The sequence below is a fragment of the Nycticebus coucang genome, chromosome 14 (genome assembly GCF_027406575.1).
Source record: "Nycticebus coucang isolate mNycCou1 chromosome 14, mNycCou1.pri, whole genome shotgun sequence".
Taxonomy (NCBI): domain Eukaryota; kingdom Metazoa; phylum Chordata; class Mammalia; order Primates; family Lorisidae; genus Nycticebus; species Nycticebus coucang.
Window position 1 is genome coordinate 49588345 of NC_069793.1, and position 17654 is coordinate 49605998.

The window sequence follows — 17654 nt, forward strand, 5'->3', positions numbered from 1 at the left end:
ACCAAATACCTAAAAATGTGGATGTAGCTTTGTAATTGGGCAATGGACAAAGGCTGGAAGAATTTTGAAGAGCCTGATAGAAACCAATAAAAAATTAATCAACATATTTAAAAAGTTCACTTAAAGCCAAGCAGGATTAATACTAAAAAAAATTGCCTGAGTACATCATAGTTAAGAGGCTACAAACCAATAGCAAAGTGAAAAGGAACATACTATTTTTTTTGTTTTTTTTTGCAGTTTTTGGCTGGGGCTGGGCTTGAACCCACCACCTCCGGCCGGTGCCCTACTCCTTTGAGCCACAGGCACCGCCCAAAAGGAACATACTACATTTACATGTTGTATTTCTCAATAAGACCTACTGCTGACATCTCAACAGAAACCATGAAAGTCGAATGATAATAGAATAATATCAAATATGCTGAAATATAACAATATTCTTCTAAGACAAAATTAATACATCTACAAATAAAAAATCTGAAAAAAAAATGTTCTCCAATAGAATCACAGAACTGCTAGAAAGAATAAAGGAAACTAAAAAGAATAAATACAGATGCAGGCAAACATGAACCAGTGCCATAAAACAAAACCATTAAACAAATATTGACAGTACTTTAGATGGAACTACCAAAATCTTAAGTAATGATTAAAGCTATAACATTTACACCGATAATTATGATAATATTATTTCTTGGGTATTGGAAATTGAGCAAAGTCTGTCCTGACATACATCTCTTATTGGAGTATTCCTTCTACCATTTTATAAGCTAGAATAAGAGAACTAGAAATATTATAATTCATTGTATTTGGATAAATAATTATATCTTTGAAGAGGAATATGGTTAGCTTTTTCTTTGTTTTTTCTTTCTTTCTACCCTGAGAATTATTAGCTTTTTTGGAAGCAAAATTTTAAAGTTTATAAACAATTTTTTATCACCATTTAAATATGTATGTGAGGATTTAAGCATGTTCCCTGTGTTTTGGGAATGTTATATATACTTTAAATATACAATACACACTTGAAACAAAAATTAAACTGAAGATGAAAAGGAAAAGCAAAGGAATGATTATCATAATATTCAGAACAGTAGCTACATCAGAGGGGAAAACAACAGAATGGGACAGGGGAAGAAACATGGCAGATCCAGAAGTACTGGATCTTTTTTTTTTTTTTGTAGAGACAGAGTCTCACTGTACCGCCCTCGGGTAGAGTGCGGTGGCGTCACACGGCTCACAGCAACCTCCAACTCCTGGGCTTAGGTGATTCTCATGCCTCAGACTCCCGAGTAGCTGGGACTACAGGCGCCCGCCACAACGCCCGGCTATTTTTTTGTTGCAGTTTGGCCGGGGCTGGGCTTGAACCTGCCACCCTCGGCATATGGGGCCGGTGCCCTACTCACTGAGCCACGGGCGCCGCCCGAAGTACTGGATCTTAATCTATTTATTAAGATGACTAACAGGGCTAAAATTTTTCATGTCATTATTATTCATCAAAATTACACAATCTTTTGCATGTACCAAAGGTTACTTAATGAAAAAAATTTTTAAAACAGAGGTAATAAACTAAGAGAGTTTAATTTATTATTCCTAACCAAATAATTAAAAGAGATTTTTAAACAAAAGTACCTGTTTCACTTTCTTTTTCATGATCATTGTGGATCTGCTGTAAGCCAGGAATTGGGCGAGTTGTCAGATACCAAACTGCATGTAGAACATCTGTGGCATGTATACGATTGTGATCTAAAGTCACAAAAATGTTTTATAAAAAGGGTCATTCTGCTAGGTTTGACATAGGACATTTTTAAGAATTTTCTAGTTATACTATAAGTCTCATACATAAAATGTATACCTTAGAATAATTTGGCATAATGTGCTTTGTTTCATTTTTAAAGTGTCTTGATGTGTTAAAAGTTCTCTTGTAAAAACTTTCACACATCCTACATGTACTATGGAAACATAGTCAAAGGCCCAAAGAAAACCCAGAGTAACCAAGGATATTGAAAGGCATTGGAAAATATTAAGATTGGTATTCGGTGGTTTCAAAAAATATGTACTATGTGCATTACTGGGATACATGTATGCACACAAAACAGTTACAAATTGTGAATACATACACTTTTGCCAAAAATAAAAGAAACAGATAAGAAATAGGTACGTTTCAGGTTTGCTACAAGAATTAAATGATAAATGATAAGTAAAAACATCAACAATATCTGACACATAGCATATGATCAGTAAAAAAATGATTTGGTGAAATTCCATTATGTTGAAAAGGCAATGTGACATAGTACAAAGAGTATAGTCAGACTGACCTAGAACTGAAACCCAGCTTTGGCACCTAGTTTTATGACATTGGGAAAGATCTTTCTGAGTTTACTTCTCACCTATAAAAGGTAGAAAATACGACCTTTCCAACAGATTAAATAAGACAACCTGTGTGAATCTAATGATTATAGTCACAGCAAATATCCAATAAAAATTAAACACTTTAGTCAGGTATGGTGGTTCATGTTTATAATCCTAGCCTTTGGGAGGCTGAGGTGGGTGGATTACTTGAGCTCAAGAGTTCAAGTGCAACCTGAGCAACAACGAGACACCATCTCTACTAAAAATAGAAAAACTAGCTGGGCATAGTGGTGGATGCCTGTAGTCCCAGCTAGTAGGGAGGGTAAAGCAAGAGGCTTGCTTGAGTCCAAAAGTTTGAGGTTGCTGTGAACTGTGATGCCACAGCACTCTATCGAGGGAAACAAAGTGAGACTCTGTCTCAAAAAAAAATCTGTATAGCTTAGAAGAGAAACCACTGACAGAGTGAGACTCAAAGAAAAATTTCAACATTTTAACAAATATTTAATGAATACCTACAAGATAGTATTAGTAGATAACACAATACTGAGTGTTCAGGCTATAGAGGCATGACATAATGTCAATCCACTAGGAGCTTAATTATTACTAATACAATCACCACCTTTTATTGACAATATACTATGAGCCATGAATTCTGATATGTGTTTTATATGAATTATATTATTATCACTGCTTCTGGAGTAGTACTATTAACATTAGCATTTAAAAATTTGTAAACTAATGTTTAGAAAAGTTAGGTCCAGAGACGTTTTCTTAACTAATATATCCTAATCGAAGCCAACAGTGAAGACTCCTTACAACCTTTCTTTCCTTTCTGCTTCCCTTAAATTACATCTTAAGATGTCCCTGTATTCCATTTAAAAATTCAACCATTTTTGGAAATGTACAATTTATAAGTGGAAAGGTAATATATATATGTCACCTTAAATTATTAAACATTATTAATGAGTTATTCCAATGTAAGAACAGTTTAACAATTTTTATAGATAATAGAAATATTTATACATGTATCAATGATTTCCCAAATATCGTGTCCATATTGAGGAAGACTATACATAAAGTAAGCAGTATCTTTTGCTAATATTAAATTCAATTTAGAATCAATCATAAAATCAAATAGCCATTAAAAATTATTCCTTAAATCAGATGCAGTTAAAATGGAAATTCTATGGATAAATTTTAAACATTTTAAAGTAAAGAATTTTCTGAATCTTTTGATGAACTTAATATTACCAAACATTTAAAAAGATAAGACAAATAACTATTAACATAGAAAAACCTATACTATATAAATTAGATGAAAAGCAGATTATTAATATGTATCAATATTATAATCCTCTTTACAAAAATTAAATTTGTATAAGAACAAAGTCTTGGAGGAAATTCATTACAATGTTAACAGCAGTCAATTAACTCTAACTAGTATGATATAGATTTTCCTTTAAATCATTAATGGAATTTTCTCAAACATGTAGTTTTAAAAGTATTTAAGAGATCATCTAAAGAGAAAGATAATAAGTTTCTAAACCAGTATCATTTGTACTTAAATAGTAAGATACTAATACTTACAAGGAATGTCTCGATAGCCATCTTCTAATGCACAGAAATAGTTCATAAACTGGTGAGTGGGAATTTTAAATATTTCCAATAAGCCAGTGTCTTGAAATAAGGCGTACATGACCTGAATGTCAAAATAAAGATCATTTTAAGAATCAGAATTCTTATTTGTAGTTGAGTATAATGTTTTTGTGATTTGCATTTAGGAAATGTTAACAATGTGTATGTCTTAGAGTTAATAATTCATTTAAAACTTCCCTACAGACCGGGCACAGTGGCTCACACCTGTAATCCTAGCCCTCTGGGAGGCCAACGCAGGTGGATTGGTTGAGCTCAGGAGTTCAAGAACAGCCTGAGCAAGAGTGAGACTCTGTCTCTACTAAAAAATAAAAAACTAGCCAGGCCTTGGTACACGCCTGTACTCCCAGCCACTTGTGAGGCTGTGGCAGGAGGATCACTTGAGCCCAAGAGTTTGAGGTTGCTGAGAGCTATGATGATGCCATGGTGCTCTAGCCTGGGTGATAGAGTGAGGCTCTGTCTCAAAACAAAAAAACAAACTTCCCTACAATTAATTCTTTCCAAAAAGTAAGAAAAGAAGAACATCACTCTAAAGCCCCTGAAAATCAAAAAAGGCTTGTCACATATTATGTCTCAACTTTTAAATTTTTCCATTTTGGTCTTTAGATATTTATTCATAGTTTACTGCATGTAAATTCTATTCTAGTCTTAGTTGTTAAATGTCAGAAGAGTATCATATTTCTTAATTTTTGTCCTTAAGGACTTCAATGAAATGAACTTATATGTCTTCTACATAATTTATCCTTATGTTTTTGCATTTCATAACTAAGATATTAACGTGATTAATGATATTTGGGAAGGTTAACCTAAAATGCTGTTATACAGATCTATCAGATAAATACTTGAGTCTGGGTGGTAAAATGGAAGCATGTTTCCATATTCTAGCATGGAATATAAATCATTTGGCCTTGGGTAAAGTGTAGGCAAGTGAAAAAAATGAAGCTTGAATTTTAGTTGTTAGAACTTGATCGCTTTCATGTCCTTTTTTTTTTTTTTTTTATTGTTGGGGATTCATTGAGGGTACAATAAGCCAGGTTAAACTGATTGCAATTGTTAGGTAAAGTCCCTCTTGCAGCTTTCATGTCCTTTTACACCTCAAGATTCAAGACTATGTAAATCTTTTTTACTTCGTTAGCCTAAATTAAATCCCAATAATATGCACAAATAAATTTCTTTTCACTTATATATGTAATTGTATAATCTATTATGTGCAATATATAATTTTTAACATATATTTGAGTTTTTATGAAAAAATAAACAAGTCAATGAACAATGTCACAATTCAACAAGTGCCTATAACAGTATTATGATATTTAGATTTTGGTTTTATAAAGACTTGAGAAAAAATTAATTTTTAGTAAAAAACTAGAGATTTGAAAACAAACCTGACTGAGAATCCTTCCTGATTTTTCTCCCATCCTTTCTACAAGTTCAAAAATTTGAAAATTCCAGTTGCTCATCTTTTCTATTAATAAGTCATAATCTTCTACTAAAATCCGGTCCACTGATATTTCCTGTTCAGTCTGCACATACAGGAAGACAATAACAACAACTTTACCTTTTATAAATATTGTTAAATACAAACCTAAATGCAAACACGTACAATTAAACATTTTGAAAAGGTTATTTTCAAATATACTCTGACCTGTACTTCCTACTTCTTCTCTTTGTAGAAGGCTATTTTCAGACAACTGTAAACATGTCTCCTGGGCATAAGAAGACATTAACCTTCTCACAATACTTTTATAAAAATGTTATATTTATAAATCACTACACAAATCTAAAATCCATTATTTCCCTTTTCGAAATTACAAGTCTGAAAGTGTAACAGAGAAAAACTTACATCCTTATAGTGGCATTTATGACCAACACAACTTCCCAAAATAAATGCATGGGGGTCGGGCTCAGTGGCTCAAACCTATAAGCCTACCACTCTGGGAGGCCAAGGCAGGCGGATTGCCTGAGCTCACAGGTTCAAGACTAGCCTGAGCCTGAGAGAGACCTCTTCTCTAAAAATAGCCAGGCCTTATGGTGGGTGCCTGTAGTCTTGGCTACTTGGGAGATTGAGGCAAGAGAATCACTTAAGCCTAAGAGTTTGAGGTTGCTGTGAGCTGTGAAGCCCTGGCACTCTACCGAGGGTGACAAAGTAAGACTGTCTCAAAAATTAAGTAAATAAAAATAAATGCATGGGTGTTTTTTCCTAAAAGCTTAAAATTTGAACTTTTAGAAAAAAAATGCTGTTATAAACAGATTATTTTCATTGTTTTTAATGACAATAAACATGTTTTCTATACTTTAAAATATACAATTAGGAAACTATCAGAATAGAAATTAATAGGCTGGGCGTGGTAGTTCACGTCTGTAATAGAAATTAATAGGCTGGGCGTGGTAGTTCACATCTGTAATCCTAGCACTCTGGAAAGCTGATGTGGGAGGATTCCTGGAGGTCAGGAGTTCAAAACCAGCCCGACCAAGACTAAGATCCTGTCTCTACTAAAAATAGAAATATCAGCTGAGCACTGTGGTGGGGGCCTATAGTCCCAGCTCCTCGGGAGGCTGAAGCAGGAGGATCTCTTGAGCCCAGGAGTTTGAGGTTGCTGTAAGCAAGGCTGAAGCCATGGCACTCTAGCCCAGGAGACAGAGCAAGACTCTTGTCTTAAAAAAAAAAGAGAGAGAGAGAATAGAAAATAATACATCCACAATTAAAACCAAAAAAAAGTAGTATTTATTTAAAAATGAGGGCTGTTTGTTGCTCTTGTAATTAAAGTATTACTTAAAACCCAAGCAATATTTCAGTTATAGTGATATTTCACTTTAAAAAATTTTAACTATTACATTAAAAATCTTCCTGGGCATAAATAATGAAACCAGTACTAACTAGTTTTAAATTTCACCTTAACATAATCATATTGAAAGTTTATCTTTTACATTTGGTTGCTGTTCATTCTCTGCCTCTTCTCTTAGGTGATTATCACCTTCTAAAAATAATTTTCTGCAGTCTTTCTTCCCTGTTTCCTCTTCTTGTTGAGTTTCCATAGGGTTGAATGATTCTTTTGAGAAAATGTTTTCTTCTTCACCTTTCAAAAAAATATATATAGTAATAAATAGTAATAAAATTTGCCCTATGCGTACAGCTCTATAAGAAAAATTGCTATATGTTAAAAATACTCCGATAAAGTGAATGGAATATTAGTTAATGGCATAATTGAGTTCAATCTAAATCACTTGACACCAGTAAGTTGTATCTTAATGGTCCATTTTGCTTAGTCAACACAGACATTTCACATATTAGACTCATCTTACATATCTACTCATGGATGAAAGAGTGGATATTCTTTTCAAAGGTAAGAAAACAGAAAAAGCCCCTATCAATAAAAACTTTCTTACCTATAACAATTTCCAACACCATTGAGCTTTATATATAAAACTCCAAAATTCATAATCTTAAATGAATGAGATTAAGCTACATGTAAAACTTAAACCACAATATGATGAATTGTAAGCTATTTATCTCTCAGTGTAATTAATAATATTCTTTTTCTCAAATTACATGAAAAAGGGCAGCAGTAGTGGCAGATAAATAGTATTCATTCACATGTTAATAAATGTTCATATTCGTTCTATTTGTAATACCCTAAATAGGGAACTTTCCCAAAATCTGTAAGTAGTAAATAAATTGCGTATACGTTCACACAACTGAACATTACAGAGAGTGAGCTACAATCTGAATCATTCTTAAATATATATTAATGTTCACTTATGGAAGTCAGGTATAAAGGTACATACTCTGTGATTCTCTTTATGGAAAGTTTAAAAGCATATTGGAACTGATGTACATATAAGTATTCAAAGAAAAGGAAGATCACTGTCTTTGGAAGAGGACATAAAGGGTGCTGGGAATATTTTGTTTCTTGATATAAGTGCTGATAGCACAGTGTATGAAAGTTCACCTTGCTATAGGCTCATGATCTGTGTACTTTTCAATATGCAGGGTTTTTTAAATTGGGTTTTTTTTCCTTAAGTAAAGAGAGTTTTTAAGAGTCAACATTGAGGCTGGGCACAGTGGCTCATGCCTGTAATCCTAGCACTCTAGGAGGCTGAGGCAGGCAGATTGAACTCTCAAACTCACAAGTTCTTTCCACATGTATTGAGAGATCATATGGATTTTGTTTTTGCTTCTGTTGATATGGTGAATAACATTTATGGACTTGCGTATGTTAAACTAGCCTTGCATTCCTGGGATAAAACCTACTTAATCATGATGTATAACTTTTTTGATCAGAAGCTGCAGTCTGCCGGCTAGTATTTTATTGAGAATTTTTGCATCTATATTCATTAGTGAAATTGGTCTGAAGTTCTCCTTTTTAGTTGAGTTTTTTCCTGGTTTTGGTATGAGGGTGATGTTTGCCTCATAGAACGTGTTGGGGAAGATTCCTTCCTCCGCAATTTTTTGAAATAATTTCTGCAGTATGGGAATAAGCTCTTCTTTGAAGGTTTGATAGCATTGTGGTATGAAGCCTTTCAGACCAGGGCATTTTTTTGTTCAGAGATTATTTATTGTATCTTTGATCTCAGTGCTTGATATTGGTCTGTTCAGAAGATCTATTTCTTCCTGGCTAAGTCTAGGGAGAGGGTGTGATTCCAAATATTGATCCATTTTCTTCACATTGTCAGATGTTTTAGTTACATATCCACTTGTCTTCTCCAAACTAATTTCAGCAAAATATCTAAAAATTTTTATGCACTTTTAAATTTAGTAGTTTGACTCATTATTATTGAATTATTAGAGTTCTTTATATATCGTGGATATAAGTCCTTAATCATATGTATAATTGCAAACATTTTCTCTCTGTGTGAGGTTTGTCTTTTCATTTTATTAGTATTTTTTCAAATGCAAAAGCTTTAAATTTTGTTGAAGCCCAGTTTGTCATATTTTTCTTCTTTCATAGATTGTACTTTTGGTATGGTATTTAAGAACGCTTTACTTACCTAAGGTTACAAAGAAACTATGTCATATGTTTTCTTTGAGAAGTTTCATGGTTTTAATTCTTATACTTAGGTTATGATCCATTTTGAGTTACTTTTTATAGATGTGGTGAGTTAAGGATCCATGTTCTTTTTTTGGCACATGGATATCTAATTGTCCTGGAACCATTTGTTGAAAAACAACTATCTTTTCCCTTTTGAATTGTCTTAACTACTTTGTCAACAGTGAATTGACTATAAATTCAAGAATTTCCCTTTGGACTCTCACTTCTGTTCCAATGATTAACAGGGGCTTCTTTGTGTCACTACCACCTTGTCTTAATTATAGTGGCTTTATCATAAGTCTTCAAATCAAGCAGTGAAAGTCCTTTAACTCTGTTCTTTTTCAAATTTGCAGGGATACTTTTTCAAACTGAAAGTCATTTGTATTTCCATATTAATTTTAATACCAACTTGTCAATTTCTAACCCTGCCTCCCCTAAATTCCTACTGGAATTTGATAAGGATTGCTTAAATTTATAGATCAATTTGGAAGAATTACCATGTTCACAATACTGAGTCTTCCAATCCATTACTATAAAGTGCCTCTTATTTATTTAGATTTTCTCTAACTTCTCTCAACAATGTTTTATAGCTTTCAGTGTATGAATCTTGAACTTCTTTGATTACGTTTATCTCAACTACTTAATCTTTACAGTGGTTCATTGCTGACATATAGAAATATAATTGATTTTTGTATACTCATCTTGTACCTTATGATTTTGCTAAATTTGCTTATCGGGTCTAATAGCAGTGTGTGTGTGTGTGTGTGTGTGTGTGTGTATTCTTTGGGATTTTTCTAGGCATATGATCATACGGTTTGTGACTAGGAACAGTTTTAATTTCTTTCTTTCAATTCTGGATGGCTTTTTTTTTCTTTCTCATTTCCCTGGCTAGACTCTCTGATACAATGTTGAATAGAAGTGCCAAGAGCAAAAATTCTTATCTTATTCCTGATCTGAGGGGGAAAATACTAGTCTTTCTTCATTAAGAATGATGTTACCAGATGTTTTTCTAAGATAATCTTTATCAGGTTGAGGAACTTCTCTGCTACTAGTAGTTTGAGTGTTTTTATCACAAAAGAGTATTGGATTTTGTCAAGTGCTTTTTCTGCATCTATTGAGACGATGTGGGTTTTGTTCCTTTATTCTGAATTGTTCTTTTATTATGAATTACATTGACTGATTTCCTAATGTTCAGCCACCCCTTACATTGCTGAGATAAATACCACTTGGCCACAATGTGATTTTTTTAACATTCAATCCATTCAAATCGGATTCAGTCTGCTAGTATTTTGTTAAGGATTTTTGTGTTCATACATTTGTAGTTTTCTTGTGATGCTTTTGTCTGGTTATGATGTCAGGGTAATACTGGTCTAATACTATGAGTTGCAAAATTTTCCCTCCTTTTCTGTTCTTAGGGGAAGAATTTGTGGAAGACTGGTCTTCTTTGTTCGTTTTTTAGTAATCCATTAAACATTATTAAAAAAAAACAACCCTATTAAATTGCCTATGTTAAAAGGGTGAATTTTACAATATGTGAAGGGATTGATAAGAGTTTGTAATCCCTGAAAGGGCCTTGCTATTTCTCACTTACCAGTTTTCCTAGGGTGCAGCACTTCAGATTTCACCAAGTTACCCCTGCTAAGGCAAGCCTTTAACTCCAATCTCTGCCTCCCTACTAAATGAAGCCACTTAAAAACCTGTTCGTCTTATCAATCATTGGCCCCTCTGGAATTAGCATATACTCTATTTGCAGCCCCAAATTCCAGGCTCACATTCTTAGACTTTTATCTTCCTCTAGATCTTATACTGGTAATCCTTAGGAGCTTGTTAGTTCTTTACTGGCTTCACGCGGATTTTCAAAAAGTTATTTTGTCCAGCTTTTGTAGTTGCCCTTAGGGGGAATATAGGTCTGAGTTACCTGGTTCACCATTACTGGTAGTTTGAATCATCAATTTTTTAAGGTTATAAAACAATTCCTTCTAAAAAAAACACTGTAAGAAATTACTCTTGAGCGCAAATGTTTGACTTTTGCAATCTCACCTGATTTTCTACCATGGCAGTCTATATCTTCTGATTCAGATATTGAAACATATTTCAGCATTTGATGTCCACAACTTATAGAAAGAAAATAGATAAATATATATGACAAATGAGGTAAATTTTTTTAACCTAACCATAGAAAATCTGCTTAATTTTAAATCAAGATCACAAGTGCAACATATCCTAATATTTCAGTATCTGTAAAATTACAAGTTTTTATCCTAGAAAGTATCTATGTATCATGAAGGAAATAAAATGTTTTTGAAAGTCAACACTGGGGTCTGAAGTAAACCCTTAAAACTATCAAAGCAGAAAGGCAATTAAGCACCTTAAGGAAATGGTATTATAAATAGGCACTAAAATAGTATATGCTAAAATAGTTCTCTCGGCATTTCCTAATATCTTCTGATGAGTAGAATACCATTATATTTCACTTCAGAAGGAGAACATTTAATTCGAAAATTACTGATAGCACTGAAATGAGAAAAGGCTTACTTGTAATAAAAACTAACTAGATAATGAGGAGGATATAACCTTAATTCATCATCTAAGTTATCATACAGAACTAAAAACTGGTAATACCTTATTAAAAATACAGTATGTTCTCTCAATGTCCTTGAGAGGTTCTTGAAAATTGAGACTTTAAGCAAAACCTTTCCAGCAGGTCCCAAATAATATCATTTCATTAAAATGTTGATGAGAAAAAAATTTTGTTTCATGGTAGGTCATTTAGCTTAAAGTTGCAGGGTCCAAGAACCTATCAATGATGTTGAAAGGACTTACTTTAACTTCTGTTTTGAAACAGAAATAATAAATGGTTGAGCAACTTACCTGTTACACAGACTACTATCAGAATTTCTAAGTTGCTGAAAAAAATCTGGTGTATTGGGTGCATTGCCCAGAGATCTGTGTAAAACAATGCTTGGCTTATTTAAAAAATCAGCAGTATTAGGAAATTCTATGGGTGATCGATTAGTTAGAGAGCCAGCAGACACTACTCCGTGACTGGAAGAATTCACAGGATTCAGGCTGGATAAAGCACCTTAAAAAATTAAGAGAGGAGGAAGTTAAATAAATATACACGTATGTGTTTATTATATTAATATATGTCTGTGTTTTTATAAAGAGCATTTTCCTTCTTTAAAGAAAGCATTTACAATTAAATGATATAATAAAGTTCTACATGGGGCTTTAAGACATGCTAGAAATATTTGTCTTATTTGTCAACCTCAATGACTATTGAGTAAATACTTTCTGGCAGAAAATAGTCACATAATAGGTAAATATTAAGAGTATGACTATAACGTACACACTGCATAGCACAAACCGTCCTAACTCATATTGTTTTTAACTTTCACATTTTATGTTCCTACCAGTTTGATTATCCATATGACCCAAGCATCTCTACCAAATTTTACTGAATTTTTTTAGTTCAATAAAATTCAATTTTATTGAAAAAGTTAAGTTCTTAACAGCATTATGTTAAGAGGATATGCTAAAATTATATGCTAACACAATGGCGGGTCCCTTTAAAAACTGCATCCCAATATTTCCATCTCATTCATTTGTTCAATATTTAAAGCCTAGTATGTGCTGGAAATGTGCTGGGTTTCCCAATGGAGTAAAAGATAGTATTCCTGTGACTCAGTGAACCTAGAGTATAGTGGGAAATACAAACAATTGCTAAGTGCTAAAATAAGGATATTTCATATAAATAGATTAATACAATTTGTGCTCTAAGTTTTTGTGTGGACCTATGGTTTAATCTCTCTTGGGTATATATACTTAGAAGGAGAAATGCTAGGTTATATGTTAACTCTATGTTTAATATTTTGAGGAACTGCTAAATTGTTTTCCAAAGTGGCAACAGTGTTTCACTTTCTCACTAGCAATATATGAGTGTTCCAACTTCTGAATGTTTTTTACCAAAATGTGTTATTGTCTGTTTTTATAATTACAGACATCTTAGTGGATGTGAAGTGGTAGTTCATGGTGGTTTTGATTTGAAACTCCTTAATAAATTATTATTTCCTTAATAAGTAAAGATAGTGAGCATCTTTTCATTTGGTTATGGGCTATTTGTACATCTTCTCAGGAAAAATATCTTTTCAGACCTTTTTTCTATTTTTTAATTGGGTCTTTTTTATTATTGAGCCATAAAAGTATTTTTAATTATTCTGGATGAAAGTCTATTGTCAAAGTACGATTTGCAAACATTTTCTCTCATTCTATGTATCGTCTTTCACTTTCTTGATGATATCTGTTGAAGTACACACGCTTGAATTTTGATGAATTTCAATTTATCAAAATTTTTCATTCATAGACTGTGCTTTGGTATCATATTTACTCAAAAGAAAACCTGTTTTCTTCAACAAGTTTAAGGTGTTAACTTCCCCCCCGTAAAATCCTTTATTTGGCTTACAGTTCATGTTTCTAGTACAAAGGATGAAATGGAAGACTTTCTCATAACAGGCACTATTATTTTTAATTACTGTACTATCTTATATATATTTAATGTGTAGAACATGATGTTTTGCTATACATATACACAGAAAGATGCTTACTATAGTCAAGCAAATTAATATATTCATCATCTCATTACTCTGTGTGTGTGTGTGGTAAGAGCACCTAAAATCTATTCTCTTAGCAAATTTCCAGTACACAAAAAGTCTTATGGACTATGGTTCTCATGCTGTACACTAGACTTCTATACTTAGGCATCCTGCATATCTACAACTTCGTATCCTTTGACCTACACCTACTCATTTTCACCAACCCTATCTCATCCCCTGGGAGCCACCATTCTACTCTCTGTTACTATGTATTCAACTTTCTTTTATAGAGTCCACATGTAAAATTGAGCTCCTGTAGTATTTTTCTTTCTGTGTCTGACTTATTTCACTTAGCATTATGTCTACTAGGTCCAGCCATTCTATCATGAACAACAAGATGTTCATATTCATTAAGGTTGAATAGTATTCCATTTTGCATAATACCACATTTTCTTTATCCATTTATCCACTAATGAACAAGCAGATTGCTTACATAGTTTGACTATTGTGAGCAATGCTTCAGTGAACATGGGAACAGCTATCTCTATGAAGTGTTGATTTCATTTCCTTTGGGTATATACCCAGAGGAGAAATGGCTGGAATATATGGCAATTCTATCTTTAATTTTTTGATAAATCTCCATACTGCTTTCCATAATGGCTGCACCAATTTATATTCCCAATAGCATCCAAGGATTATCTTTTCTCCACACCCTTGCCAACATTTGTTATCTCTTATGGCTTTAACATTTATATTTGAATTTATGATGCATTTTGAATTAATTTTTGAATATAGTGAGCATATATTCATTCTTTTGCTAAGACAAGTACATATGTACTTGTCTAAGCACTATTTGTTGAAAATACTATTAATTCCTTATTGATTATATTGGCATCCTTGTTGAAAATCGTTTTACTGTAAATGTAAAGTTCTGTTTCTGGACTTACAATTCTATTCCATTAATTAAAATATCCTTATGCTAGTAACACACACGGTCTTGATTACTGCAGCTTTGTAGTAAGTTTTAAAACTTGGAAGTACAAATGCCCAGATTTTTTTTCTTCTCTTTTATTAAAGAACTGTTTTGGTTATTCTGGGGTCTTTGCATGTCTATCTGAACTGTAGCATTAGATTGTCAATTTCTGCAAAGAACTAGGTCAAATTTTGGTAAGGATTATGCTGAATCTAAAACACTTTGGAGACTATTGCTATCTTAACAATATTAAGTCTTCTAATCCGTGAACATGGACCATCTTCACAGTTATTTAGATCTTCATTTCTTTCAACAAATTTTTATATTTTCATTGCAAAGATTTTGTATTTTGTTACATTTATTTCAAAGTATTCTCTGATGCTAATTCTAAATTCTTTTCTTAATTCAGTTTTGGATTGCTAGTGTATAGAAATAACATGAGATTTTTGTATATCCTGCCATACTGATGAACTTATTTAGTGATTGTAATAGATTTCAGTGAATTTTTTCAGCGATTTTATAACTGTATATGAGATCATGCCATCTGCAAACACAGTTTTATTCCTTTTATTCCTTTTTACTTAGTTGCTCTAGGTAGAATCTACAATCCAAAATTGAATAGAAGTGGCAATTATGTTTATTAAAAGAATAATAGAACTTTATAGTATAATTTCTAATTATATATACATGGTATATATATTTTCTTTGGTGAAACACTATTGCCATACTCTTCTTAAATATTTCAGGTACGGTTTCCCATAGATCTTTAAACATATTTATAATGGTACATTTATAGTCATTGTCTAGTAAGTCCAAAATCTAAGCACTTCAAATACATTTTCTCTTGGCTACGTTATTCCCTTGTGTATAAGGCAAAAATTTCTTGTAACTTTGCACATTTCATAAATTTTTGTTGAAAACTGAACATTTTAGATAAAATGTTATCACATCTGAGGTATCAGATCCCTCCCATATCCCAGGTTTGTTGCTGGTTTTGTGTTTTTTCTTCCTTCTTTCTGATGATTTGTTCAGTGACTTTCCTGGACTAATTATGTCGATTCTGTTTTCCCTGCAATATGCAGCCACTTAGTTCTCAGTCTTTTTGTTTTGTTTTTGTTTTTTTTTCAATTCTTAATTTTATTTTTAAGCTTGGCTTTCTAAGAGTCATCCCTGGGTCAGTATAATTTAGAGGTTAGCCAATGATCAATCAGAAGATTTATTTAAATGTTTTGCTTAGAGGTCATCTAACCTTTGTAAAGGGAATCTGTACAAAAAGATACACCTTCAAACTTCAGGCAGTTTGCAATACAGTCTTAGCTTTCATTTCCTGCTTATACAAGCCTGGAGGTCAGCCATGGGTGAGTGAATGGGGCCTTCTAATTTCCAACGTCTTTCCTGGATATGAGCACAGCCTTTATACAAGTAGGTAGCCCACCAGTTCCATAGGAATATGTCAGTGCTTTCCAGAGTTTGCCATGGTCACCCAGTTATAGAATTTTCCTTAAATTTTCAGTCAGCTCGTTTCCCACAACTGAAATCAGCCTAGAGAGTCATGCTGGACCCAGGGGACTGCTATTATTTTGGTAATTCATGAGGAGGTGGGGTTTTTATTGATTTGATTTGATTTGACTGAGCTCTGAGTCAAATCAAATAGTCATAATGACTGCAGAATAGAGATTTTCCAGGGAGCTGTAAGACTGGACAAAATATTATACAGTATCCTAGAGATTGTGTTTTCACAGGAGATTCTGACAGTTGGAAAACTGCTAGGTTTTGATTACTATACCACTGAGCTGGGGAAAGATGGAGGATCAAAATAACCACAAATTAAAATGTCATTGAATCTACTGTCTTATCAAGATTCATCAGTTTTCTTGGATAGACAACTTATTTTTTGGCTTTGGTAATTTCCAGAGTTTTAAAATAACTGATTTTGTTATACTCCTATTTTTGTTGTTTTACCAGGAGAGTAAGATCCTCCCTCTGCAATTCCAGAAGTTGAGCTCTATATATTATTTTAATCCTTAAAACTGAGACTTGCTATAGTCAAGCAAATGGTATGCTGTAATAAAATTTCAGTCCTTGGAAAACATAAGCGTCCTGTAAACGGCTGAGTGTAGTATTTTATCGTCAGTTAATTCAAGTCAGTTGATGATGTTCAAATCTTTCATGTATCTACACTATTTGGATCTGCTTATTCTACTAGTTAATGAGAGTGGAGAGTTAAAATCTCCAAATACGTATATGGGTATGTCTATTTCTCACTAAGCTCTGTGAATTTGTACTTCATGTATTTAATAGCTATGAGATCGGATTTACCTCTGTTCTTATATTAAAAGTATGCCTCGTAGAAAGAGGCATACTTTAGTGTAATATTTTTAATTCAGTCTGACAATCTTTGTATTTTAATTGGAATTTCTAGTCTAATTTTTTGATGAAAACTGACATTTCATATAATATATGTAACAACTCTGGTCAGATATCTCCCTCTGCCCCTAGGTTGCACATTTAATGTAATATAGCATGTTTAATCTACAATTGTTGCTATTATTTTTTATTTGAGTTTCCGATTTTTGATTCTTTTTCTTTTTTTGGATTTGAGTTTTTTTTTTAATCATGCCATCTTATCTCCTTTATTAGCATTTTTAGTTATAGCATTTTCTATTATCCTTTTAAATGTCTCTCTAGATGTTATAATGAACATCTTAAAATATCAATCTCTCTTAAATTAGAACTTTTTGTTACTTTTATTTTTTTTTTAAATCAGAGCTGTATACATGAATGCAATAATGGGGTACAATGTGCTGGTTTATACACAATTTGAAATATTTTCATCAAACTGGTTAACACAGCCTTCACTGCATTTTCTTAGTTATTGTGTTAAGACGTTTATATTCTACACTTAGTAGATTTAACATGTAAAATGCACCATAGATGCGGTCCCACCAATTACCCTCCCTCTAGCCATCCTCCCCTCTTTTACTACTTTTCAATCATTGCTAGTAACTTACAGCAAGTTTAAGTCCATTTACCCCTTCTTTACCCTTCAGCTTATTGTTATCA

The 17654-nt window shown here is 32.8% G+C and overlaps 1 protein-coding gene across 1 annotated transcript in view; it reads right to left on the minus strand.

The window, feature by feature from the left end:
* The window catches only part of PDE3B (phosphodiesterase 3B), a 182019-nt gene that overhangs the window by 31727 nt on the left and 132638 nt on the right, over positions 1-17654 (minus strand). The window contains exons 6-11 of the mRNA XM_053560444.1: positions 11898-12108; positions 11067-11140; positions 6925-7073; positions 5382-5519; positions 3931-4042; positions 1624-1737 (exon numbers count right to left, since the gene is read on the minus strand). Coding sequence (XP_053416419.1) covers positions 1624-1737; positions 3931-4042; positions 5382-5519; positions 6925-7073; positions 11067-11140; positions 11898-12108 — 798 coding nt within the window. The remainder of the gene's footprint in view (positions 1-1623; positions 1738-3930; positions 4043-5381; positions 5520-6924; positions 7074-11066; positions 11141-11897; positions 12109-17654) is intronic.